Genomic DNA, 26617 nt, shown 5'->3' on the forward strand with positions numbered 1-26617 from the left:
TTAATACCACTGCACAGCATTACCTGGAGGTCCAATGTAGCAGCACCCTACTGTACTAGGTGCTGTATAAAAATAAGAATCCCTACCCTATAGCATTTACTATCTATATAATTGCCCTCTCATATGAATGGGAAGGATTAGTCAGTCAGTGCTTATACTGTGTTTTGAAAGCACACACATTCATCGAACGTAGATGAGCACAGACTAAGATGCTAGAAAGTAAAGTGTTGTAAGTGTCAAGTATTATAAAGCAAAGTAGTGTAAGTTAAACCTGAACAAGCAAAGGCTAGGTGTCTACACATGGATATTTTGAACCAAGTTAGAAAGGTGAAGCTTCATTTAAGTTAGACTCAAATACATATTTGGGAAAATATTCACTAAAAATGCTCAAATATAGAAAGTTCTATTTTAATTGTCAAATCTGGAGGTGAAATGGACAGCCAATTGACAGCCATGTAACTGAAGGTTAGAAGGCTAAGAACTATTCAGTCCAGTTATTCATTCTGTTTATTGAACTGAAGAAAGGGAATACAAACATTTCTGTTAAGTGCTGTGCACTGACATGGAAAAAGTGTACTTTTTTTTTTAAAAACCCTAATAAAAACAAAATCAGAAGTTATGTAGTTCCAATTGAACAATTTTCTTTTTAAAGATATGTTTAAAATACTACACATTTATAAAATAAAAAAAGTTAACAAAGGGTGTTCTGTAAATAATTAGTAAAACAAGTGAAAATAAATATGAGACCCAACATTCTTATATTTTAATGTAATAATATAGCAAAGAAATTTAAACTACTTAATATAATCCAAGAGGACAGTAACAAAAATCCGGAAAGTTTAAGAACGCAATCCTTTGAAACATTTAATATCAGTCCATAGCAAATAGTCATTACATACCAAAAGCTCTAAGTGTTAACTAGTTCCACCACAACTCCATATAAATCTTGACAATTTAGAAATCTTGAGATCAACAGTAAAGTTCTTTTCTTGATCTCTACAGCTTGGTTTGTAAGTACATACATGCTTTGATGATCCATTTTATCCCATACATTTTCAAGGAGCCAATAACTTTTTTCCATCTGTGCCTAAAAATGTTAAAGATTCAAATCTAGCACATTACCCTAACAATGAAAAATGTTTAAGTGAAAGATGGGGCACACTGAATTTCAAATTTATAAAAATATACTGATATTAACTGATGCCTGTAGTCAGAGGACACTTCACATACACACAACGTGACAAAGTATGCAATAAAACATGACCAGTACCTAGAACACTTGGTTCCATGTCTATGTAATACACACATACACACACACACACACACACACACACACCCCTCTCTCTCTCATATATACCAAATAGGAGAATGTTCACACTTAGTTGTTTTACTGAACCCAACTGCTTAGCAGACAGGAAATGGGTTTATAGTTTGTGTTTCAGCAACAAGAGGCAGCTACGGCAGCAATTCAACACTGCACAATTCAATGAAGTCCACCCTGTTTTAAAAAGAAAAGTGTACAAGAGTTAATGAAGTTTTGCCAATTGTCTTTAAAATTAGCAGTTCTTCCTAAATCAAGTATGTTAGCTGAAAATGGACACGAATCAATGTGTATTTTTTAAAGCCATATATAGGATTGATGCTCCTCTTTTTAGCAATTGTTTCAAATAAATTAAATTGAGACAACTTACTGTTTTAGGGATATGAACAAGAGTCTACTGAAAGTCTGTCCTCTCTCCTCTCTGGTCGGTCCTCACATTATCAGCCAACAAACCTGGCTGTAAACTAGACTTGTATGTTGATTTCCCCCACCTTTATGCATATAGTCTACTCAACATGGACTGACTGTATCAGCTCTACTTTCCAGGAAGCAATATCCTAATAAAGAAACCTTCAAACTTCTGTTTGGATTGGGAGCATTATTTATTGGTGCAGCGAGATGCCACTAGACACAAATACTGCCAATAGTGAATTGATTGCATTAAACGTTACCTGCTTGAAACCAGGATGACAAGTTATTGGCAAGAGTTGGTTAGTATTCCAGCTTGCATCTTTGCACAAGTTTTAAAATTATTAGGGTTACTTCTTTTACATTTGAAGAACTTGTACTAAGAGTGAGGGAATTGGACATAAAGTTAAGTTTTTCAGAAGAGAGATTTGTAACAGCAGCTTATTTCCCCCTTTTGTGTTCCATCTCCTCTCTCAAAAAACTACTTACCTGAACAGCGCAGGTACATTCAGATAAATGGTTAAGCATAGGAAAGATTTACATTGCTGATAATCTGTAGCTATTGTGACCATTTTAATCAACAGCTACCAAAAAAAAAAAAAAAGGCAAAAAACCCCAAGATTACAGTATGTTCCCTAAGAAGTTTAGCATCAGTTGCTAGAAATAACTGATAGTTGGGGATAAATATGACTCTTATTTGCTCCAATCCTTAGATCCCAGCCTAAGAACATTTTTAAGCACATGGAAATTAACACATTGCAGATGAGTCTACTGCATTTGCTTTTTCCATAGCCAAAGTCTTATTTTTGGTCTATGGGCAAAAAGTATTGGTACTTTTCAAACCACACATTATGACTATGTGGTAGCACGTTAAAAATAGTTTAGGCTGCTCTTTTTAGTCTAGAGCCTAGAACAGTAGCCAGTCTTCATTCACTGCCCATAGGCCTACAGGTAATCTTGCTGTCAGACTAAGTACCATAAAGTTTTGTTTTGCCACAGTTTCACCTTGCTATCAGTTTCTGCATACCACGTGTAAGATGCAGGCACAATGTATATAGCAAACTTGGTAAGACAGACTTCTAGAAATGAATCACACCGCCTAGCTGGTGCAGAAGCCTTCCCATTTATATTGCATAGTTGAGTTACATAACTAAATTTAAGTGGCAATCTCAAAATGTGCTTCTCACTAACCCCATTCCGAAGTGTTCACCATCTATACATTAGGAGTAGACTCTAAAGTCCAGAAGCTCTTGAATTTGGAATTTGCAGGGGTGCAATACATATTTTGGCAAGAGAGAATTAAAGTTTAATATTCTTTGTCACATATCTCAATGAAAGAAGGTACTGACTCAAGTGTGCTCTAATGTAGGCTTGTACTAGATATGGAGTCCCTGCTAATAGTTTTAGCTATAGGCGCTATGCTTAAAATCCTGTGAAGTGACTAAGCACAAATCAATCTTCTGGATTTATATTAGGGGCTTGATCCTGCATTCCTTACACACACAAAGTTCCCAGTGAAGTCAGTGTTATTTTTGGGTGAACAAACAGTGACAGAATGGGCTCCACGTCATCTAAAAGTATAAAGGGTAAAAAACCAAACCAAACCAAACCACAACAAAAACCCCTTCAGTTACAGCATTACATGCTCTTAGTGGAGAAGAGATTTTTATTCAGGTTTAAAGGAGAATGTAATGCTCTAACAATGGTTAAAATGCCAAATTAATAGAATATACGTGAAGCCTTGAAAGTTGTAAATAGCAGCACAGTTGGTGTTAGCAATTGTACGCTACTTTGAAGATGTAAAGCACTGTACAAAATTTAGATATTCAACTTTTATTTAAACCAAAATGGTTAGCCTGCCAAGACTTGAGCTCAGTGTTCTTTGGTTCTCCTGCAACCTGAACTATCACTGACACCACAGAACCAAGACTATCATCTTCATGCTGTGACATGCCATTAACGGTGGCAGAAGAAACAGAATGTTGATCTCCAGAATTAACAGGTCAAGAGAAGAGAACTAATTTTCCATTTTTTGGTTTAAAGTTTGTTTGTAATCCAAGTCTACCCAGATATTGATTTCTAATATTAAATAGTATTTTATATGTTTAAAAAGCATTTCAGTTGAATTGTAAAGTAAAGTAATTTTAGGAAGCTGAATACAAATGAACTAGATTGAAGGTAGTGACATTCAGTTCTTATTTCAGATGGAAAAATATTGAAATATAGGATGAGGTCAAATTAAGGGTTGGTCTCAGCAAAAATTGTGTATACATTTTTAAGTGTTTAAGATAACATGCAAGTGAGTCAAAGAACCTAATGGCCATAATCTGTTAGAATCTCTCTTGTATTATATGCCTTGGGAGCATCCATTTGGGGCCTGCCCTGCCCTTTAAAAAAGGTCCTATTGCTGTGTTATTTCCTCCATTCCCATTACCCAACCACGAGTCTGTTTTTTCTTCCCATGGACAATGGCAAAGTTATCCCTTCACCCAACCAAGGAGGACACTAGAGTACTTACTTAGTCCCTGCAGGAGACTCATCCACCCTTTTGTTCACATCTTTCATGATGGCCTGCCTTTTTCCCCTGTTTCCTCTTTACTTCATGGCAGCCCTGATACTACCTTCATCATCCAGTTGAGAAGAGGGAAACCTACCACCATTCCATAATCAACTGCCAAGTAGTGCAGAAGCACACTAGAGATACCAGGCCACCTGTTTATTTTGAGAAGCATACAGTACTCAAATTGTCTTTTTAATAGGAAATTAAGGAACCATTCCTAAAAATGTCAGGCTATTCACAGCACCAGCACAGAACAAGGTCCAGCAGACACATTTAAACCTGTAAACTTCAAAATATCTCAAAAAACAAAAATCTATGCATCTTTGTTAGTCAAATACTAAGGAAAATTCTGCAGTTGTATTTAAGTTAGGGGAAAAATTATACAAATCGTCAATATGTATTGTAATTTGGATGATAAAGGTACTTTTACAATTACAAAGCAAAACAGCATTATCCTTGTTTCAGATCCTTCCTAAGCTTTTATCAGAATTGTTGCACAAGTTAAGATAAACTTGTTGCACGTATTTATGTAATCTAAAAACTGACCTTTGTCCTGTTTAATAAACTACTAGTTTCATGGTGCATTTTGACAGCTCTCACTTCTAAATAATTCTGTTTCTTCATTAAGATGGGAAATGAGGTTTCTTTTAAAAGAATACTTTACGTAGCCTGTGTAAAACTCCTTCCAGCCACTTCTTTTGACCATGTCTTGCATGACACTCTAAAAGAGCATCAGTTATACTGCATTTCATGACACTGTTTTTAAGCTGGTTTAAATTCCAAATGTATACAAATGAAGTCACTTTAATCCTATAAATAATTTATTTTTTAAAAAAATTGTGCTGTTAACCCCTTTACAGGGCAACGAGCTATGTGAAAAGTACAAAACTTTTTGTCAAGTGTGATATTGAGAGTGCTTTTGACATAGTTCACTGGTTTATCGTCTGGATTTATAGATACTGCGCAACGGGCAAGGCTAGAGTCCATGAACCAAGCTGCAAAGATCTCAAGCTAAATAAGGCGGAGAGAGATTTAGAGAAACAAGAGAAGGAAATACTTTCCTATCCAATGTATACTCTTCAGACTAAAGCACTCTTTCTATCAAGCCTTCTAAACTGTTAAATAAAGTTTTCCAAACAAGCATTTAAACTTCATTACACAGAAGAGCAACAAGAACGGTAGCCCGCCAGACAAAAAGGCAGGGGGAAAAAATATATATACGGAGTTCAATGGTTAGCCTGAATGTAGCACAGTTCTTCACAACCGATGGGGGGGAGGGGGGATAATTCGACACGGCGTCCAACAACGTTCTGACGACGTGCTTCATCTCAACTGGTTACTATGAAGCAAGGTGGTAAATGTTTGGCCCCGATCGGGCTTCAGAAATGGTTCTTTTTTCATGACGAGCATGTCTGTCCAGCTATCAATCATGTTGTTTGCACCAAATCCCAAGCCATTTAAAATACGACTAATTTTAAGTTAAAGAGAAGTCGTCTGCTCCAAATTCGCCATCAACTATCCATGCTACTGCATTCCTCTGAGCAAAAACAAGATGAAATGTAAAAGAAAGATTAAACTTGGATAAGGAATTTTTCAAGATGTAACAACCTCCACTACAAGATATATAAATATAACTTACTTATATACATGTAACACACACACAAATTTAACATGCTTCAGAGTAATTGTGTGCTATGGATTTTATCCTCCTCACTGAAGGGGAGCTACTCTTTTCCATTCTATTAATGTATGTAACCAATAATCTTTTCACTTTAACAAAAAAAAAAAAAAGGAGCTCTCTCTGACTTCCAAATATCCTCTCTCCCCTTTCAGGACATTAATACACAGTATTTGAAGAAGTTTTTTTTGTTATTCCACACACACTATTTAAAAACTTCGTGACACACTGAAAATAAGCAATGGAGTGGACACTGATTAGAATTGACATGATTTTTTTTCCCCCTAGTGGATCTCTTACTTACAATTTTTAGATACAGATCTATACTGGGAAAGGGTCACTACGGAGACAGCCCTGTTGGACTTCAAAAGTTCACAGAGAACATTAAGTGAAAACAATTACAAAAACTGTTTGCTTATTTTAAGATCCCTGAAATATCAGAACACTAATCCAACTATGCCACCTAGGTTATACACAGAGCACTATATACAAGAAATCCACATTGTTTTTACTTTAAGTTTACCCCTCTGCCCCACTTTTCCTGTTATTCATGTTAGACAAGCCTTTGTTTTCTTTTGGGAGGCAAATCTTAAATTTTAGATTAGCGTACAGTGGTGGAAATGGGAAGGGAAAGGAACGAGGAGAACGGGAGCTGGAAAGTATTTTGGGTTCGTCAGGACTGGTAACAGAATATATAGTATTTTACATCTAAGTATAGGGCTGATTTAGTTTAAGCCATTACCACCAGACAGCTGTTCAGTGGCAGGTGTTCACACAAGAGCTACCATCAGCAGCAACCTTGTTAGCAATCTCAGTAGAAGGGCTAGAGACTGAATAGACATGGAAACAAATACCCTCATTGTAATACAGGGAATTTCCTCAATAGAGTTGAGATAGCAGTGGGGCAAAACCTTGCAATTCTACTGCCTGTGCTGTACCAGTTCTCTGGGTAAATGTCTAGTCACCAGGGCTATCTAGTACCTTTCAGGGGCATTACGTTCATTTAAGGCTAAATACCCTCATTCTGTTTCCAGAGTGAGGTTAGTATTTGTTATTTAATATTTGCATAGTTAGTATTTATATAATGTTTTATATATTCAAAGTATTAGAGAAAAATTGTTATTCTACATGCAGTGAACACAGGCAATGTTAAGGCATCTTGAGGTATCTAGGGACATTATAATCCACTCTAGCTCCATGTTGGGTGTTTAAAATGGTTCCTGGATGCCTCCAATAGCATCACTTTCCAACTGTATATGTTTGGAGGAATAAGTAGACAGATTATTTTGCGGTCTGACAATTGAGGCCTTTTTCAGGAAACGTAATTTCGTTTGAGGCTTAAGAGTTGTTTACTATATTATTTATATTCTTATTGCATGTTTTAATTATGGTCAAGAAATCCAAAGCAATTGGATGGATTATTTCAATTACATGAGCTTTCCATTACAGTTTCTTTTTAAATATACATGGAAGTTGCTTTACCTTCAATATCCTGGTTGTCTACGAAAGGTGCTGGTCCCCATATTCTAACAGTGCCATCATCGGAGGCGCTGGCCATCATGGATGGAATCTGCGGGTTCCAGCTCACACAGTTAACTGTACGCGTGTGCCCTGTCAGCTCCGCAATTGGCAGTTCACTACGTTTGTGCCAAATATACACTTTGTGATCTAAATAAAACATCGATTTGAAGCAGCAGCATGAGAAATATTGAATTAAAATGTCTTTACATAAATCTCCTAATTTTTCATATTAAAATTACACTCTTCCAGATACCTAAAAACACAGTATTGCAAAATAAAAAAATTTAAGTGTTGCAAATTCTAAAATTTAACCCCCCTAACGTGCCGCAACACTAGGTTTCACTCTAAAGAGGGGATCTGATCTGATCAAGAGTATGGGCAAAACTCAGACATGTCTTATTAAGACTTACAACTCTAGCGAGCGAATTATCTGAGGGAAAGCATTTGAGATGGCACTGAATCTTATAATTGTCAGCCAATGCATGGCCAGAAACACAAGTCAACCTCCTCCTAGGTTAAGGATATGCTGTTGCAAGCGGATTCAAGGAAAATACTGGTCATCACTGAACAAATGTCTTGATACAATATTTAGAGGACAATACATATGTATTACACAGACCCTGTGTTAAGATCCAGTATTTAGGAGTAATAAATAAGGCCGCATTTAGAATAGTTAAAGCGTAAGTCTTGGTACTGAGGCCTCCAAAAATTCTAACTAACTTTCTCAATGACCTAATGGGGTCATGCACCTTTATAGTTTTGCTCTGCTTCTGTTTCCCCATGTGTAAAGTGGAAACAATTACTGACCCACCTTACAGGGTAAGGATTAATTAAATGTTTGTTTGGCATTTTGAAGTTGTAAAGACCTACATACTACATAGATTTCAAATAGTATTCTAAAAAACCTCCTTTTCTGAACAGTAGGCAACTCCTGTTTATCATGAAATATATTTAAAAAATAGTAACTGGTCAAATAATCCATTGCAAATCTCTCAAAATAAAGAAAAACACACTGCTTCATAATGAACTGCATTTTATTTAAGACTAACTAGTTAAAATATTATTTTCTCCTAATGTAGATTAACAGCTTCTGACAAACCTGTAAATTGACTGGTTACTAAAGGCTGCATCGGGTTCTCTCAAATGGAGCTACGTAGACTGAACTACAACAAACTATGTAATCACATGTATGTACACTACTAGACTAGCTTTTCAGAATTAAAGCTTTGAAGAACAGACTAAGACAACACTTTACACAATCCAATGTGATTCTGAAGGTTAAAACAAACAAACAAACCAAACATGACCTTACCCTGTCCCTTACAAAAGGGGCTCAACTCTCAGACCTACCTGCTAGAATAGGACCTGGGAATCATTTGGTAAAGAAATTGCTTTCTGCTTAATCAGCTCATTTGAATAAAACCCCACCACATTATGGTATTTGCATGAAATACACCTTTTGTGTTTACATTTTTCAATCCCCTGATTTCAGATGATAGTGATAAGTATCCATTCTGGTGTCAAACCAAACTAAACCAGTGCTCTGTCTATTCTGGGCCATAAGGCCAGCATCTGCTGTCTGGAGAATCAAAAAGTGTAAACACAAGCCAGTATTTTGGTGCTTGACAGTCGATGTGTGTGTAAAAGGAAAAGGACACACGAGCTAGATTAAAGCAGAAGTCAATTTTACTTTCAAAAGAGATTTCTTATTTTCTTCCTATAAGTGCAGGTGGTAGAAAAAAGCCTACCTAGCTGACAACATACCTTTAAATTTAAGAGGTTATGACATTCTAATCTGCTACTTTTTTTGTACATAGAGACTTTCACAGCAGCCACATTTGCAACAATTCAGTGCAAAGAGGCAACAGCCTCTGGCAGTCCGAATCTAAATAAGGTGCCATCAGCTTCAACTACAGCTGGGTAGTTTTTAGACACTGAAAATAAAAAAAATAAAAAAGCTGTTCTTAAGATGATGACCTGGATAAATTCATTACCACATTAAATGTCACACACATAGTAGGTCATAAGTGAAGTGTCAATTTAAAAAAAGGACAACTGGTGTACTGTAGCATGTACACTCCCCCACACAAAGCATCAGTATGGCTCAAGCACACAAGCCCTGAACTTTCTGGCACACAAGTACTAAACCCCACACCAGGGCTCTGGCTCAAAGCTGATGAGGATGACACTGCATTAGAGGTGCTACCTTTCAGCTGGTATCTTCCTCTAGATAATGGCAGAGGAGAAACTTGGTTTAAAATTTAAAGACCTTTCTGCACTTTCCAAAAGAGTAAGAAAGTGTGTCCTAGGCTACGTCTTCACTTGGGGGGGGGGGGGTCGTCGATTTAAGATACGCAAATTCAGCTACGCAAACAGCGTAGCTGAATTCGATGTATCCGAGCCGACTTACCCCGCTGTGAGGATGGCGGCAAATCGACCTCCGCGGCTCCCCTGTCAATGGCGCTTACTCCTACCTGCACTGGTGGAGTACAAGCATCAATTCAGGGATCGATTGTCGCATCCCAACAAGACGCGATAATTCGATCCCCGAGAGATCGATTTCTACCTGCTGATTCAGGAGGGTAGTGAAGACGTAGCCCTAGTCAACACTTCCTCTTTCCAAAGAGACTCCACTGTGAGCTACTGAGTACAAACAGTGGTTACTCAGTTTACCTTCGTGCACTACAAATACTGGGCCTGAGCAGGCCTCAGCACCCTAAGTCCCAGTGATTGCAATGGGAGTTGAAGGAGCTAAGCCCCTCACATGCCTGAACTAGTTCACTCGAAAGCAGTTTGGGACAGGCTCAGTAAACTAAATTCTATTCTCACCATAGACTATTTACAATTATGAAAAACACAACTCTTAAGTCACAAAAAAACAACCCATGCTAGAGTTGCCATGTCATCAACTACTGGATCTGAGACTTTGTTTTTCCTCCCATTATAATTAATTCCACTTGAGTTGAGATGACTATTCTCCTGGGATTAAAATTATCTGACCACACCTGCCTTTGAAAAAACTACTAATCAAATGAACATAAGTTACTCACTACAGAACTATTTTGGCCAAAAGCACAACTGCTAATGTCATGCCTCTCAAAAAAACTCACATACCTACACATAGTTAAAGCTTACTCAGTGCTATAAACCCATTATAGGAGAGAGGGATGGAAGAGATTTAGAGCATATAGGCGATCCTTTCTACTAGAGCAGGACTGTTCTTTACAATATATAACTTCAGGAGCACTGAGACACACCTTTGTTTACTCCTGTGGACCATAACTTCCTTTTATAGATTATAATGCTATTACCAGCAACTAACAATTAAAAATACATTGCATCATCCCCTTTTATACACACTGTGTGCTTGAAATGTATATCAACTAACATCTGAAGTCTTTAAAGCCGATGTTACCTTCACTGCCACTAGCGATGAAGTCTTCGTTATGGCCTCCAAAACACGAGTGAATTGTGTAAAACCCTTGTGTAACACCTTGATACTTTCTCACTAAAACTCTGTCTTGCAAGTCCCATAAGTGAACTCCCTGGGGGGGCAAAGAGCATGCCGGAGGTTATTTTTATTGTAAGACAATATCCAGCACCTACACTTGAAGTATTCCACTCTTATCATTTGTTTATTTTTGGCACGTCAACCATCTTAGACAATAAAACTAGACTATAATGCGAAATTGAATGGATCTCATGCACTAGAACAATGGCTTAAACTCTTGTCCTGTCTCCTATTCTAGCACCAATTCTCTACTTTGTGGTTTCCAAAATACTTAAATCCATAAAGAAAAGTTATGTGGAACACCAATACTCCAGGGATGATAACTGTAGAATATTGCTGCAACGTTGGGAAGCCAAACACATAAAATGAAGTGTTTATATCTAGCAGCAGATATTTTGTAATTTACAGTCAAAATATTTCTCTTCATACTACTTTTGTGAAGCCTTTTTTAAAAAATGACATCTTCCCTTTTGGAGAATCCTACATTTGTTTATTTGTGTATCTGTACATACTGTGAACTTCATATGTTATGTGGAATACTGCTTTGTCTACTGTTTAATATCATTACAGATCCCAAATTCCCTCAGATTTTCTAAAAAAATAAAATTAGTAAGAAAAAGTTTTACTTGTATTTTTATCTATCAACTTACCTGAGTTGCTACATTTAACAAAGCTAATCTGCCATTTTTTGAAATAGTAAATGACATAATAGGATGATCTTCTTGTACTCTGAAATCACAAGAAAGACACCATAATGTTAGGAGCACTACTATTTGGACATTAAAAAAAAACAAAAAACAAAACCCACCACCAAGAAAACACAAAAGTTTTCAGTTGCAATACTTCCACTCATACTTATAACTAAGTGGGCCATTAGTACTGTATTTGAAAGGGGATTACAACCAGAACTGAATCATCTGGTTCTATTTCAGTATTTGCTGGGTCCACAGAGAAACTATACGATGTAGCTAGATAGTCTGTGTAATGTATCAGAATTACAGTTTTCTTAACAGGGGAATCAGACTAGATTTATGAGAGTTAAGAATTTGTAAGAAAAAGGTAGTTACATGTTCCTGTCTGTAAGGTCCTCAAAGTTATAACCCCGAATTCGCTGGTGCGTGTCCGATGCCAGAACAGTCTTCCCGTCGCTCAAACACCAGAGGCATTGCACTCTCACCCCTTCCCAGGAGTCAAGGAGATTACCATCTAGATCCTGTTTAGGAAGGCAATATAACCAAGGTGTTCTTTTAAATTAGATTTCTAAGGAATTTTGATGAGAGCTTTTAGTTGTAAAAACTAAAAGAATGAAGCAAGAGAGAAGATTTCTCTTGTCCCGTATCAGATAAAATGTTGGTGCTCATGAGAATTAGTGTATTGTTTAGATCCCCTTCCATCTCCACCCTCAAACCAACACAGAAACAGGAGAATCCCTTGTTTGACATGGTTGAAATCTAAACTCCTGGCTCAAGTCAGCCAGTTATTTGAAGACCTCAACTCTTCCAGCACCATCGCAGTACTCCCAACACAATGATCGAGACGGCAAGAAACCAGACCCCCAAATGGATGGTCCACAACATATCCATAGGACTGATTCCTCCCTCCCTTTTTAAATGTAAATAGTTAAAAAATGATAGCTTTGCATGCTAGAAATTTAAATAGTCAAGATGAACTCTATGGAGAGCTAGTTTCCTTGGCCTAAAGTGTTCACTAGTCAATGATTCCTGTGAACCAAAGTCAGAGAATGCTAAAGAAGTTGTTCATCAACTAAACTGACTCAGCATACTGATGTTTGTTTCAGTAATACACCTGCTTTGGTACCAAAGAATGAAAAAGCCCTGTCAGGGCGTTAGTATACATGCTACTCTACCTCCAAAAGTAGGAGGGCCAAAAGATTCCATGGGCAACTAAGTTTATAACGAGTTAAATTATTTTTCATTACATGTACTCTAGTGACTACCTCAACATATAGAGAAAATAGACCCATTAACCATGTTACACCTGTTTTTACTAGAGCGGTCAAGCCATAAAAAAAATAAATCGTGATTAATCAGTTTTAATTGCACTATTAAACAATAATAGAATACCATTTATTTAAATATTTTAAAATATTTTCTATCTATTCAAATATAGGCTCAGGGTGTCAGCCCCCACTCCACAGAACATGGGGCCACCTCCTCACCCAGAGATATGCAATGAACATGTTAAAAAAAGGTACTAATTTTGTCTTCAGTTAATCGCAGGCATTAACTGCGATTAATTGACAGCCCTAGTTTTTACTCTTAGGTGCATTCTGCCGTTTTCAGCTGCAATGAAGCAAGTGTTCTGAGGGGACATGAACACACAAGTAGAACTTACACACTGATAGAACTGTCCACGCTGCCCTCCTGTTACAAAGCGTTTCCCATCTGGATTCCAAGCCACGCTGGTTAAACTGTCTTCATGAGATTGACTCATCTTTGTCCTCAGCTCCCCAGTCTGGAGAGGAAACAAAGAAAATCAACCACAAAATCCAGTGTTCCCCACCCCTACAGACACATAATTAACAGATGTGCATGAAAACTTAACCTAGTGTTTATAATTATGGACATTTCACTGCATTAATTGAATACAAAGGTAAAAAAAGTTGCACACTATGAAAGCCTTCTAGGGAGCAATGAGGAGGTGGAGCTGGGGTCATTCTAATTTTCTTTCATCATGGGAAACTGTCAGCCATGTTCTCACTTGAGCAGTTGCAATGAGCTCAGTCTCAGAACTTTTTTGCTTCCACTTCAAATCTGAAGCCAGGACAGGCAGTGGGTGTATTTAATGGATTTGGAGGGAAGAAGAAAGGAAAGAAGAGATGTGAAGGAAGGAGAAAGTGAAAGATCAATGAAGGAAGGGAAAAGATAAATGACAGGCACAGAAAAAGAAAAAAAAAAGGACCGAAGAAAAGAGGAAACCAAAAGAATGCAGAGACAGTACTTTAAAAAAAAAAAAAAAAAAAAAAAATACTACAAAGCAGAGTACCAAAAATCTTAAGAACAGAAGAATGGCGATAGTGGGTCAAACCAGTGGTTTATCTAGGCCGGTATCCTGTCTTCCAACAGCAGCCAGGGCCAGATGCTTCAGAGGGAATGAACAGAACAGGGCAATTATTAAGTGATCCATCTCGTTGTCCACTCCCAGCTTCTGGCAGTCAGAGGTGTAGGGACACTCAGAACGTGGGGTTGGATCCCTGACCACCTGGGCTAATAACCATTGATGGACCTATCCAGCATTAACTTCTCTAATTTTTTTTTTTTTTAAACCCAGTTACACTTTTGGCCTTCAACATCCCCTGGCAACTAGTTCCACAGGTTGACCGTGCATAGTGCAAAGAAGTACTTCCTTATATTAGTTTTAAACCCGCTGCCTATTAATTTAACAGAGCGATCCTGGGTTCTTGTGTTATGTGAAGGGGTAAACACATCCTTATTCACTTTCTCCACATTATTCGTTATTTTATAGACCTCTATCATAGACTCACTTTAGTCTCTTTTCAAAGTTGAACAGTCCCAGTCATTTTAGTATCTTGTTGTGTGGAAGCTGTTCTATACCCCTAATCATTTTTGTTGCCCTTCTCTGTATCTTTTCCAATTTTTTTTTTTTTTTTTTTTTCCCCCCCCTTTTGGAGAGGGGGAGACCAGAACTGCAAATAGTATTCAAGGTGTGGGTGTACCATGAATTTATATATTGGCATTATGTTATTTACGGTCTTATTATTTATCCCTTTCCTAATGGTTCCTAAGATTCGATTAAGTTGACTACCGCTGCACATTGAGCGGATGTTATCGGAGAACTATCCACAGTGACTCCAAGATCTTTTTCTTTAATGGTAACAGCTAATTTTGACCCCATCATTTTATATGTATCCATGAGAGGCTCATCTCTTTTCCCATGACTGCTTACTTTGCTTAAGAGTCTTTGGTGTGGGATCTTGTCAAAGGCTTTTTGAAAGTACTCTATATTCACTAGATCACCCTTGTCCACACATTTGTTGACCACCTCAAAGAATTTTTAAAGATTTGTGAGGCATGATTTCTCTTTACAAAAGCTGTGTTGACTCATGCCCAACACATCATGTTAATTGCCGTTTCTGATAATTCTGTTCTTTATTATAGTTTCAACCACCTTATCTGGTACTGAAGTTAGGCTTACTGGCCTGTAGTTGCCAGGATCACCTCTTAAAAATTGGCGTTACATTAGCTATCCTCCAGTCATTTGGTACAGAGGCTGATTTAAGGGACAAGTTACGTACCACAATTAATAGTTCTGCAATTTCATATTTTAGTTCCTTCAGAACTCTTGGGTAAATACCATCTGATCCTGCTGATTCTAATTTATCAACCTGTTCCAAAAATCTCCTCTGACTCCTTAATCTGTGACAATTCCTCAGATTTGTCACCTAAAAATAATGGGTATGGGGTGGGATTCTCTCTCACATCTTCTGCTGTGAAAACCTATGCAAAGAGTTCATTTAGCTTCTCTGCTATGGCCATGTCTTCCTTACAATAGCTTATAGTTAACCATTCTCTGGATATTGTACCTTAAACTCTCCATGCTAGAATTGACTTTTGTCCATGGATTGTAAAGTAGGAGTGTCATACTCATTTGAAAGGGCCAAATGCCATGTTTCATTATAGTCCGATATATAAATTCATAGGGATATAAATTCTGAACTTCATACTCCCTTCAATCCTCATTGATCTCCCACTCGTATCACCGGGAGGTTTGACCAGAGTGAGCTTTTATGTAGGGACGCTGCTCCTACTACTTCTGCCTTTTGTTTCTCTAAGGCTAAGCCTCTCTTCTGTTCTTCCCTATGTACTTCCTTCCCTGGAACAACTCCCTATTATCTCAAGGGCTTCACTCCCATCTCCTAAAATGATCAGCAATGGAATATGTAACCTTGATACTGAAAGATCTTTGTTGGCCTTAAGAGTCGACATTCCAACAGAGATTAATAAGGAACAGAGTTTAGCCTAAAACAGTGATTCAGAAGTGCCTGCAAACTCAGACAATGAGGATTACTGGTTTACACTGTTAACTTTTCAAATGTGATCTCTGCAGCCACAGGTGCTAAAAACCTTTTTATTTTAAATGACACCTTAGATTCTTCACAATCTGAACGTGTCCAGATTCAGTCTGTATGGGCTACATGCGTCTTCTAAAGCCAAAAAGTATATTACTGTCTCACACTGAACAAAGAGACAGGACCAAATGCTCTTAGATCACACCTACAAGCGTTTCAGCACTCTGTGGATGGGTCAGACTCCACCATACTGGCCACTTGGATCACAAAATTAAAGAACACACAGTATTTGGGTTCCTAGCTACTTCCTCACCTTGTAGATAAGCCCCATAAATGTCACTTGAACATTATAAAGATGAGTTGTAATGTTTCTAAAAACCATGGCACTAAAGGAATTCACTCCTTATAAATCCTCAAAGGAGTCATCTTGAAGTGAAAAGAAGAACAGGAGTACTTGTGGCACCTTAGAGACTAACAAATTTATTAATCTCTAAGGTGCCACAAGTACTCCTGTTCTTCTTTTTGCGGATACAGACTAACACGGCTGCTACTCTGAAACCTGTCATCTTGAAGTGAATCATCCAGACTTTTCAAAAAACAGTAATTTCTCTCTGGCATGGATGATCACTTGGAATGGAAACATTACAGCCACCTCTTTGTATTCCAGAGTTGAAAGGACAGAAGATCCATGAAGAGTAGACTCACTGACAAATTAGTTTCAGTTCTGTTCACATCTAGTATACAAATTTTAAATTCTACCTAGATTTGGGAAAGATTTGGGTCTATTAGCAACCTTTTTAATAAAAATGAAAAACTGCAATGTTTCCATGTTCACCTATATAGAAACAAGTTTACTGAAGTGATTTCATCCTTACTGAGCAGTTCCAATGCATAATAAAGCCAACTGCTAGAGTTAAACATGACATTTTATATTAATATAGGATTGCTTACTTGTACATTCCAGAGCCAAAGCTCAGAGCAGTCATCTGGGCCACAGGCAACAAGATAGTTGTCATCTGGACTCCAAGCAATGTAAGAAACACCATATGCATGGCCTTCTAATGTTTTAAGCAATTTTAGCTGGTGCGTATCCTAAGTAAAACAAATACATATATGGTAAAAAGACTAGTCAATATTTGGCATAAATTTGAGCTGTCAAGACAACCTGAACCTAATTTTATAGTCCCGAGTTTTGATAGGATTTTTACCCAATTCAGGCCTTTTTGATTTGGCCATTATCTTTTAAAACAAAACATTCTCTTTAGAGAATCTTAATCTCTATTTGTAAGTGAGCAGTTACTACCCTATAGAGTAGATCCATATACACACAAAAAAGCCTTTCCAAAATTCCCAACATACAGAGAGAAGTACTAGTAGGTATTCTGAGAATGTTATATCCTTTTGTTTTGTTGTGGAACTCATTGACAGTACTGTGCAAAAACAATACTACAATATGGCCCATACTTTAGATTATGCAGGATACCTAGCAATTCTGCAGTATTTAATCTTCAAAGCACTGTAGGAACTTTACACAGTGGAACCAGTCTTTACACCCTTGTGAAGTAGATCAGTATTGTTAACCAAGTTTTACAAGATGATTAAATAAAACCGAAGTTAGGTGATGTGCCTTGGGTCAGGCAGTGAACATGACAGAATTAGGATTAGAATTTCAGAGTTCCTGGCTTCTAGTGCCATAGTCCGCTACTACACTTCCGACTGCTAGTTTAAAAATAAAATATTCAATTGACCGTAATAAGAATATTTTCCTCCAGTTATTTGTAGTTTTAGGAATGCAAAAGCCTCTCTTATTAAAGTGATACAAAATCTTACAGGACTATCAGCCAGTTAGGAAGAAGTGCCTTTGTTTTATTGTTTTTAGTAATTAATATTGACAGTTTAGATTAATGCATGAGGCATTCCTTTCGCCTACTGAATCACTTTAAAATGGTAGTAGATTGTAAAATGCAAGATAGTGCTTAGAAATTTAAATGGCAGGACAGCTCATTAGAGTGAAGTCATAAGGTATTTATCAACTATCTGAAATATTAAGGTGTTTATGCTGTTAAACACCTTATCAGTTGCTGGCTTGAACCAAACCCTAAAATCTTCCAGTTGAGTATAGGCCCAACTGTAGTCACACTGGTGTCAAGCCTCATGAATCTGTCCCCAGTCATATTAAAGATACAGTGTATAGTGATCACAGATTAACAACTGGTCAATCAGGGGAGTATTTATTAGGTATTTTTACTCTCCATTATTTGAAAACATTTCCTACTTGCCCACTATCCTTTGTGGCTTTTGTCTTTTCCCATACTGAAAAGTCTCTTCAGGGATTTAAAAAAATAAAAAAAAAATAAATTAACTCCACTAAATCACCCCTGGCAAGTGAAGAGTGCAGAGTTAGCCTTCTGAACTTTAATCAATGCAGTACTAAGCCTGCACACAGATCCAGTTCCTTTTGTCACTGTTCATTGCTCCTAGCCAAAGCTGAGGAAATGTGATTAGTTTAGTCATTTTCACTGCTCCAGATCGGAACTTTAGGGGCAGAAGAGACCATCCTTGCCGTTTTCACATTTTCCCAAGCACTCAGAATGAAAGCAAGACTATTCTTGTCATTTTTCCTGCTGCCCATAAGGGTCCAAACTGCAGCAGTGAAAATGACTAGACTCATTAATTACCTACCCCTTGGGAAAACAAGGAAGAGTGCAAAGACAGGCACTGGAGGTATTTATGGAACCCGAAAAAAGGCTAGAAAAAGGAGATAGATTAGGGTTATTTATTTGTGCTTACCTGAAAATTTCCTCTCTTAAATAGCAAGCTCCATAGATCCTGAATGGAGAATGCTTACTGCATGAGGCAGACAGATCTCAGACACTGGCAGCAGCCTAAATTCCTTCCTCTGAAGTTGCTCTCCAGTTTAGGTTATCGCCACAGTTAAGATTTTTAGATTATTTAATTTAAAACGTACGCCTACTTCAGAAAATGAGTTTACACAGTTTTTTAAAGTTAAGCATATAAACTCCTTCACATAACCCTTAGTTTGCCCCGATGGGCTAGGTGTACAGGCCTTGCTACTTGACACAAAAAGAGAAAAGCAGCAGCGTTCAGAGATGAGTTTTCCTATTCTTTGATGAAACAAGGTTCACAAATCCTATAACAGAATTTTTGAGCAGTGTAAGATCTTTTATAAAGGGAATGAAGACTTTGAAATACACACAAAAATTTGTCTGCAGTGAAGCGCGCAGCACTCCCTCCTAAGTCTGTACCCACTGAAGTTTAAGAACTATTTTGTAGAATGTAGTCAATGCATTGGTTAACAGACATATGGTCATTGAATGGCTTTTTGCGTAAGGGCATTAAAACAAGGTTATAATTTCCACAGAAATGCCTGGTCAACAAGGCTGTTCTAAGAAATTGCTGGACGTCCAGGTGCACGGAGGTGTTTTTGTTGTTTGGGCAGTTTCTTAACCAAAGGATGCAAAATAATGCAGAAACTTTAGCATCATGATTCCCAAAGCTAAGCCTTCTTGGAGAATTTCTACTACTTGTGGAATTGTAATACCCATCTCCGTTCCAGTCTCTTTGCCAAATTGGAAGGTATTTGAAGCGGACATTCAGGGAAAGATATCCTCAGAGTAACTATGATGGTCAGAACAACCCACAACCAAAAAATCCCCCCAGTTAATTTCTTTTAAATGCCAGGCAACCAGAATCAAGAAGAAGATTAGATCATGGTGAAGCACTGCTACAATACAGTCCTTTTGCAGTGTAGAAAGAGGACAGGTCTCTTCTATCATGCTGTTATTTTACAATAATTCCCCCTTACTCAATAAGAATGTGGCCTCTCATTTTTCACCTCCAGATGGACCTGACTACAGTGAGAACAGTAGGAATGGTTAGAACCGCATGCGGGTTTTCAGTTGAATACCATCTCCATGGCAGCAACCTTCAAGTATCTTCTCCTGGACAAGAACAGGACTTTGCTGTGGCTCCTAGATGTGAAGAAACTCATGATTGGTAGTCCAAAAAGTTGTCACACTCAAACACAGGGTGAAGGCTCCATTCCTGAAATCAGGTCTCAGCTTAATATAGAAGGGACTGGCAAAGTAAGATTTTTCATAGACAAGAGGAGTCTATTGCCCCATAAGAACAAGAGATTTGTTTCCCTCTGAAGGGCTGATAATGAATTGCCAAGAACCAGATCCCAGCTGCATTAGAAACCACATCTCCATCTACAAACTGCCAAGAGATCTGCACTCCTCTGGGATAACGCAGATAACAAAATAGCCGAGTACCACTATCTAAAGTTGAGCTGAGGGGATTCAGCTCAAGTGGAACAAGCTTTCACTAAAGATTAGACTAATAAATTAAACTGAAGTTGGTTAGACTCTCTCTTCAAGACCTCTTTTGAGGTTTTCCTGCTATAACCAGATGGACTTCAACAATTGCATCACTATCAAAACACCCTGCCACACCCTTTGCAATGTCTCAGAAAAAACTTACACCTAGGATGGCAGGGGTGAGTTACATGCGTCTTGGTACTTTTCTTTTTAGCCATCAGGGCCTTGAATCTTACCTTCAACTCCTCTGGCTTCTTTCTGTGATGGTAAGGAGAGGAAATGGAGTACGGCTTGTTGCATCCATTTTTTGCACATCCTCTTGGTAAGGGGACAGACGTCTCCCCTTTTGCTTGGGGCCCTTTGGACTCCTTGGGATAAATATTATATATCTAGGAACTCTGGAATTCATTTTGAGAACTAGTGAGAGTTCTCCAACAATCCCTCCCTCTGTTTTATTTTAGCCTTATTCAAGGCAGCTCTTTTTCACTTGAGATCTTGGAGAGAATTCAATGGTCCCCTGACAGAGAGAGGCAGTACCCCCCGTGAAAGAAGCTGAGGGGTACTTGGGCTGGCACAGGCAGGAAGGTTTCATGAGATCACTTGTCTGGAAGTACCTCCCGGGCTCTCTGAGTATAGATTGCCCTGTCCTTACCTTCAGGAGACGGAGGAACAACATAGGTACTCCTTATGTCCATGGCAGAAGACTCTCCAATTTATTATAGCCAAGTTAGGTTTTTCTATTATTTACTTATTATCAATAGGTTTTAAAATCAACTTAAGTCAACTACTCAGAGTGACAGATACTACCCAACATGAAGATCTGGCTATGGTTCAGGATTTTAAGTTTGCCTTTTGGTCTTCTGTTTTGAAGACTGCCCATGTTTTTGAACCATATTTGAATGGAGTTGTCAAATCCTCATTTATGTAAGGCAAATACTCAGTTAAGATTCCAAACCATGGAAACTGCTGTCTTTAAAGGCTGCTATGGAAAAGTTCCTTCACATCTTCGTTTTTGCCCATGCAAATATGGAGCGTTGGAAGACCTACGTCCTCTTATGGATTGTAGAATTTCCCAGCTTTTGAGTGTGTGTTAGATTTTGCCTTTTGAGATGGTAATAAAGGCTTTTTTACACAAAAGAGGTAATGTTTTTAGTATTTTCTCAATCACCAGTAATAATAAAATCAGTGGCAGTTTTTGCCCTTTACACATTATGTTGAACAAGAGAGATAATAAGTTCTGACTGACATTTTAATACATTATATGGATGTCGCAGTTTTAAACTGAATTTGTTTTTCCTTTTCATATTTGCAAAAGACATACGTCATATGTGATTTAATAAAATTGAATTGACTCAATCCATACCCTGGAGGTGAGCAGTCTCCAACCTTGGAGGATCTGCGATAAGACCTGATGGATAGGTGAGCTGGATTCTTGAGTGGAGATGGGCCCAACCGAAAAATCCTTCAAAGCACACAGAAGAGGGATAGATGAATGGTTGAGGGCAGGTCCTAAGGCCCCCCCTCACTGTTTTCACCTTGCTGTTCCCCATTTGCACCAAACACCACCATCTCTCTGTGGCCACATTGGCCCTCAGTGACTGAGGACGGTTTCTGACAGCATCTTAGAGCCTTCAGCCTGTCTGCCTTTGCCAGCTAGGGGAGGGCATGCCAGTCATCTGCCATTTCTCCTGCACCTCCTTCTGTGTTCACTGGGAGAGGGACGCCTAGACAATCCCTTTGCAGAAGAGGCTGCAAGCACCAAATCCTTCTCTGTCACAGAAAAGACAGAAATCTGTCCATGCACTCACTCGATGACGGGGATAAGAGCAAGAAAAGCAAAGTTCTCCTTTCTTCATATTTCACTGCCATACCACTCGCTGTCCTGTTGCTGCAAGGGAAAATGTGCTGCTGCAGTACCTCAGGCAGGAAAGATTCCCCCATATAGACAGTTATTTGCTCCCGATGCCCTCCAAAATCTTAGGTCTTTTAGCTCTGAAATCCAGTTGCTCCAGATTTTAAAAGTTTGCAATAGACAAGCAGAATTCTCTGTTATTAATCTAAACTTTGCAAGAAGAGGTCTGTTTTTCACCTGACTGTAGTTGTGGAGTCAGAAACTGGTGGACTAGTTAGGAGGTGGAGACTATGTTACTGCCAGAGACCGAAAGGTCTGTTTCTACCAAAATGCTGAAAGTCCAATGGAGGATCGATCTATGGCCCTTGACTTGTTGAAGAATAGCAGTCAACCTTTCTTCCATGAGACAGAACTCACCCCACTCCAGCTGCAAGGAGGCTCTGAGGAAAGGGAAAGATCTAATCTTCCTTCCAACAAGGAAATTACAGTGGAGGTATTACAACAGCTATAAGTTTAACACACACCTCAAGGCCCTGCCCCTGCAGCTCCATTCCCCAAGCTTCTGTATGGCTTCTGGTAAATATTTTTAAGTCTCTTTCTTTGTGCCTGGTGATCAACTGTGGCAGCACAGCTACAAAAATAGTGTTGAACAGGGTCAACATAATTATATTGTTTTTCATAACACTAAGCAGATATATCCCCTTACAAAACAAACAGTTACAACTTGTAAGACAGACAAGACAAGACAAAAGACGTGGAATAATAGTTCAGAAACAGGATAACGTGGCAGGAAAGATACCCAGAATGAGAAAGTTTAAGGATGGATTTTAAAGAGAAGACACATAGTGGACAAGAAGGTAGTTCTTCCAGATATAGTGGGTAGACAAAACAAAGACCAAAGGCCAGATTCTGTCACCTTAAGTAGAGTATCTTTCCCCATAAGTGGCCCCATTTAAGTCAAGGCACTAACTGACATAACAGAACCTGACTAAGTGAGCAATCTAGTAGGACAAAGTAGTGGAAGAAGAGCAAGGGGAAATGAGAGCAAAAATATAGGGGCAGATGAGTTTGTAGAGCCTCTGGGTGAGGAGGCTGAAGCTGATGCAAGAGACCAGATTGAATTCAATGTGCATGGGATAGTCACAGCGACAAGAATGAAAGGATTTCAGCAGCAGCATTTTCAATATACTGGACTTTTGGCGGTGGGGATAAGTTTATTTTCAGGAGAAATATGAGGGTTTGGATACTCTTTGCTGAACTACTGATGGAGCCCAAAAGGATTAAAAATATAGGGAAACATTCTTCAGATTTTCAGTATCAGCACATAGCTAGGGAATAGAATAACTTTGGGACAAAGTTTGACAGTCTCTCTTGAACCAATTATTTTGTTAACTTTCAACAATTACTTGAAACAATGGGAAGAGAAATAAATGAACTCCATATGCCCTGGCAACTAGGAAACCAAATGACTGGTAGAGACTAATGCAATTTAAATCCATCTTCAATATGAACTGTAACAAGAGTGTTCCCTTCAACTTTACTGAGGAATGCATTTCAAATCTACTGACTGTTAGATTTAATACAGTTTCTTGGAATTTCTCCAAATAATAGCCATTAGAAAAGCTGTGTTTCACTAGTTTGTTCTTCTAGTGACCCATGCTTGCTTAACATTTTGGCATAATTTCAAACACCTAAAGTGCATTTATTTTGGTATGATTAAATAGTATATAATTAATGATTCACTATGAAACTATTTGCTACTACTTGAGGTGCCATTTTGTGCCATAGATCTGCCCTTAATCACTTTCCCTAAGTAAGCTAGAACTGCCAATCCATGTTACAAAAAATGAACTCTTTTCTAACCATCTCCTGACATTTATAAACTATAGAGTGGTCTGGCTCCAATTAAAAATCCATCTCCAGCACCAAGCCTTAAGAATCCTTAGCAGTAAGTTTTTCCAAGCTGGATGCACACACACAACTCGTCTTAACTATTTTCAAGATCCCCCACCGTTCCCCAACAGTAAAAAGAGTTCAACTGGTATATTCCCTCCTAGTTTGTTTGTTTTTTTGGGGGGCGGGGGCTGCAGGGAAGGGAGGGCTTCCCTTCAACTCAGATCCTGCTGCAGGAAGAAGGAGCAGCTTGCAAATTTATAACTGGGGGGTTGAGTAACAATAACCCAGTATAATTTTTAAAATCTTCTCAGAAGGTTTGAGTTACAACTCTAAGAAACCAGAATAGTGTGTGCGCACATGCACATTGATATGTATATACATATATCAATCATATAGTATATTATGTATATGGATTTGTGGCACATTTCCCCAATATGTTTTCAATTAGTAACTGAACATAATTACATCCCATTCATAATGTGGTTGAAATACCAACATAATCACTAGGACCTGAATAATCTCAGAGTCACTGCTCAAGCATTTTATTTACAAGAAAATACAATACAGACAGGAAAGATACTGATATCCAATAGCTAGAGTAGGGAGATTTGGGCGTTTTCTTGAAGAAGAAGCAAATGAGCAATATATAGTAACAATTTAAAACGTCAGAACTTAGTCTTGAAGAAAAAAACGAAACAAAACTGTACATCCTTTCTTGATGAGTTTTGCCAGCTTTTCACAGAACATGATTCAAGAAAAGTTCCTCAAGTTGTATGTACAATGGCAATTAGTAGATAGTTGATGAAACTTCTATATGGTCTGTGAACATTTTATCACCCAAAGATCAGGTGGCATGTTTAAACGGTGAACCGGACTTCTATTTAAAATAATTCAAATTATTAAAAGTAAAGAGAGGATTTAAAATAAAGGTTTTCACTGAAATAATACCAAAAGCTTTAGGCAAAAGCACAATGAAAATTTAAGAAAAAGACTGCATGATTTAGAAGAGATGCAGATAGTTTAGGTCTTTTTTATCTTTAAACACACACACACACACACACACACACACACACACACACACACACGTTAAAGTCTGAGCACTTACTGAATCAACCTGCCATATAATAACAGTTGTGTCCTTTGATCCTGTTGCTAGTTTAGTTCCATCATTGGAGAATTTACAGAACCACACTTCATTACAGTGCTCTGTAAGTATTTGCTGTGTGTAACATGGGAACTGTTTCCTGAAACAAAGCAAAAAACAAACCATAGGGTTTGTTAAACACAATCTGATAAGCAATTGGTAAAAACTCATTATAAAAGTAAAAATTTCTGCAGTTAACATGCATTTCAAAAGACAGGATCATCTTCAAAGCTCATTATGAACATTAACTAGACAGTATCAGTCTAGTTTGAGGGCCACTAGGTATTGGTGATTTAAAAAAAAAAAAAAATCATATTAAAGATACCCTCTTAAATGACTCAAAAACATTAAAGATGTGAATATAGCCAATCTACTAAGTCACAAGATCTTACTGTTACTCTCAGACTTCCCGCCCCATTACTTCCTATTGTTTGTTACACTCACTGTGTTTCAGATTAAAATTATGAGATCTTCAGGACACTAACTGGATCTTCCTAAAGTTTTGTAGGATATAGAACAGTGAGGCACCAATCTGATTGGGCCTCTGGACACTAGTGTAATAAAAATTAAGGTTCATAAATTAATAATTTATAGGACTTTCCACTTTAGCTATTTCTGGCAACTCCACAGACATGATTAATTACGTGCTAAAAAGAAGTAATGGAAATACTAACTTTTACAAGATCATTTTCAAGAAATGAAATTCATTAATTTCCTGTAATTTAGATTTTTGTTATAGTGTTTATCACTGTAGTATTTTGTTACTCTGCAAACTACATTCAAACACCGCCCCACTTCTGAGCAAACAAAAACAGAACTGTAAGCTATTTCAACAGCAGCTAATATCCTTTCCCCCCCAATTATGTGCCAAAGAAGATCCTACCATCAAAACGTTAAATTCATGCAGAAAAATGGAGAGCAGTTCAGTTATGTTTGCAGCTCACCAACTGGCACTAAGTAGTTATACAGTGTTTGAAATCATCTGGCTGATTGTGTGTGTTATTTATGTTACAATAGCTTCTAGAGATGCCAATGTGCAAGACATTGTGCAGACGCAAGACAGTCTCTGCCTCACAGAGCTTACAAGTTAACTGGAGCAGGAGACATCTTTTGTGTGTGTATTTGTACAGTGCTTGGCACAAAGGTGTCCTGATCCATAACTGGGGGAGCTACTGTAATAAATTAATACACTTTAGGGTAAAACTGGTTATAAAACAGTTACAAATCTTATCTTACACTCAATACTGACAAATTCATGACACAAGTGACTGTCCTAAAATAAGTTCTCTCTCTTTGTTCAATAATTATTGGTAAGAGTCAGTGAGGTAATTAAGCC

The 26617-nt window shown here is 37.9% G+C and overlaps 1 protein-coding gene across 5 annotated transcripts in view; it reads right to left on the bottom strand.

Moving 5' to 3' along the window:
• Positions 1-493: 493 nt before the first annotated feature.
• The window catches only part of WDR26 (WD repeat domain 26), a 45125-nt gene continuing 19001 nt past the window's right edge, over positions 494-26617 (bottom strand). For 4 of the 5 annotated variants that reach the window (XM_034764672.1, XM_034764671.1, XM_034764674.1 and 1 more), the window contains 8 exons: positions 25243-25381; positions 17001-17141; positions 13355-13474; positions 12067-12212; positions 11650-11728; positions 10904-11033; positions 7450-7635; positions 494-5826 (listed from right to left, as the gene is read on the bottom strand). In XM_034764672.1, the coding sequence (XP_034620563.1) occupies positions 5801-5826; positions 7450-7635; positions 10904-11033; positions 11650-11728; positions 12067-12212; positions 13355-13474; positions 17001-17141; positions 25243-25381 (967 nt within the window). In that variant the 3' untranslated portion in view covers positions 494-5800. Of the gene's footprint in view, positions 5827-7449; positions 7636-9252; positions 9423-10903; positions 11034-11649; positions 11729-12066; positions 12213-13354; positions 13475-17000; positions 17142-25242; positions 25382-26617 lie in introns of those variants that run through there. The other variant, XR_004645001.1, reaches the window with a different exon arrangement.

This window comes from Trachemys scripta, chromosome 3, assembly GCF_013100865.1.
Source record: "Trachemys scripta elegans isolate TJP31775 chromosome 3, CAS_Tse_1.0, whole genome shotgun sequence".
NCBI classification, from domain to species: Eukaryota; Metazoa; Chordata; order Testudines; family Emydidae; genus Trachemys; species Trachemys scripta.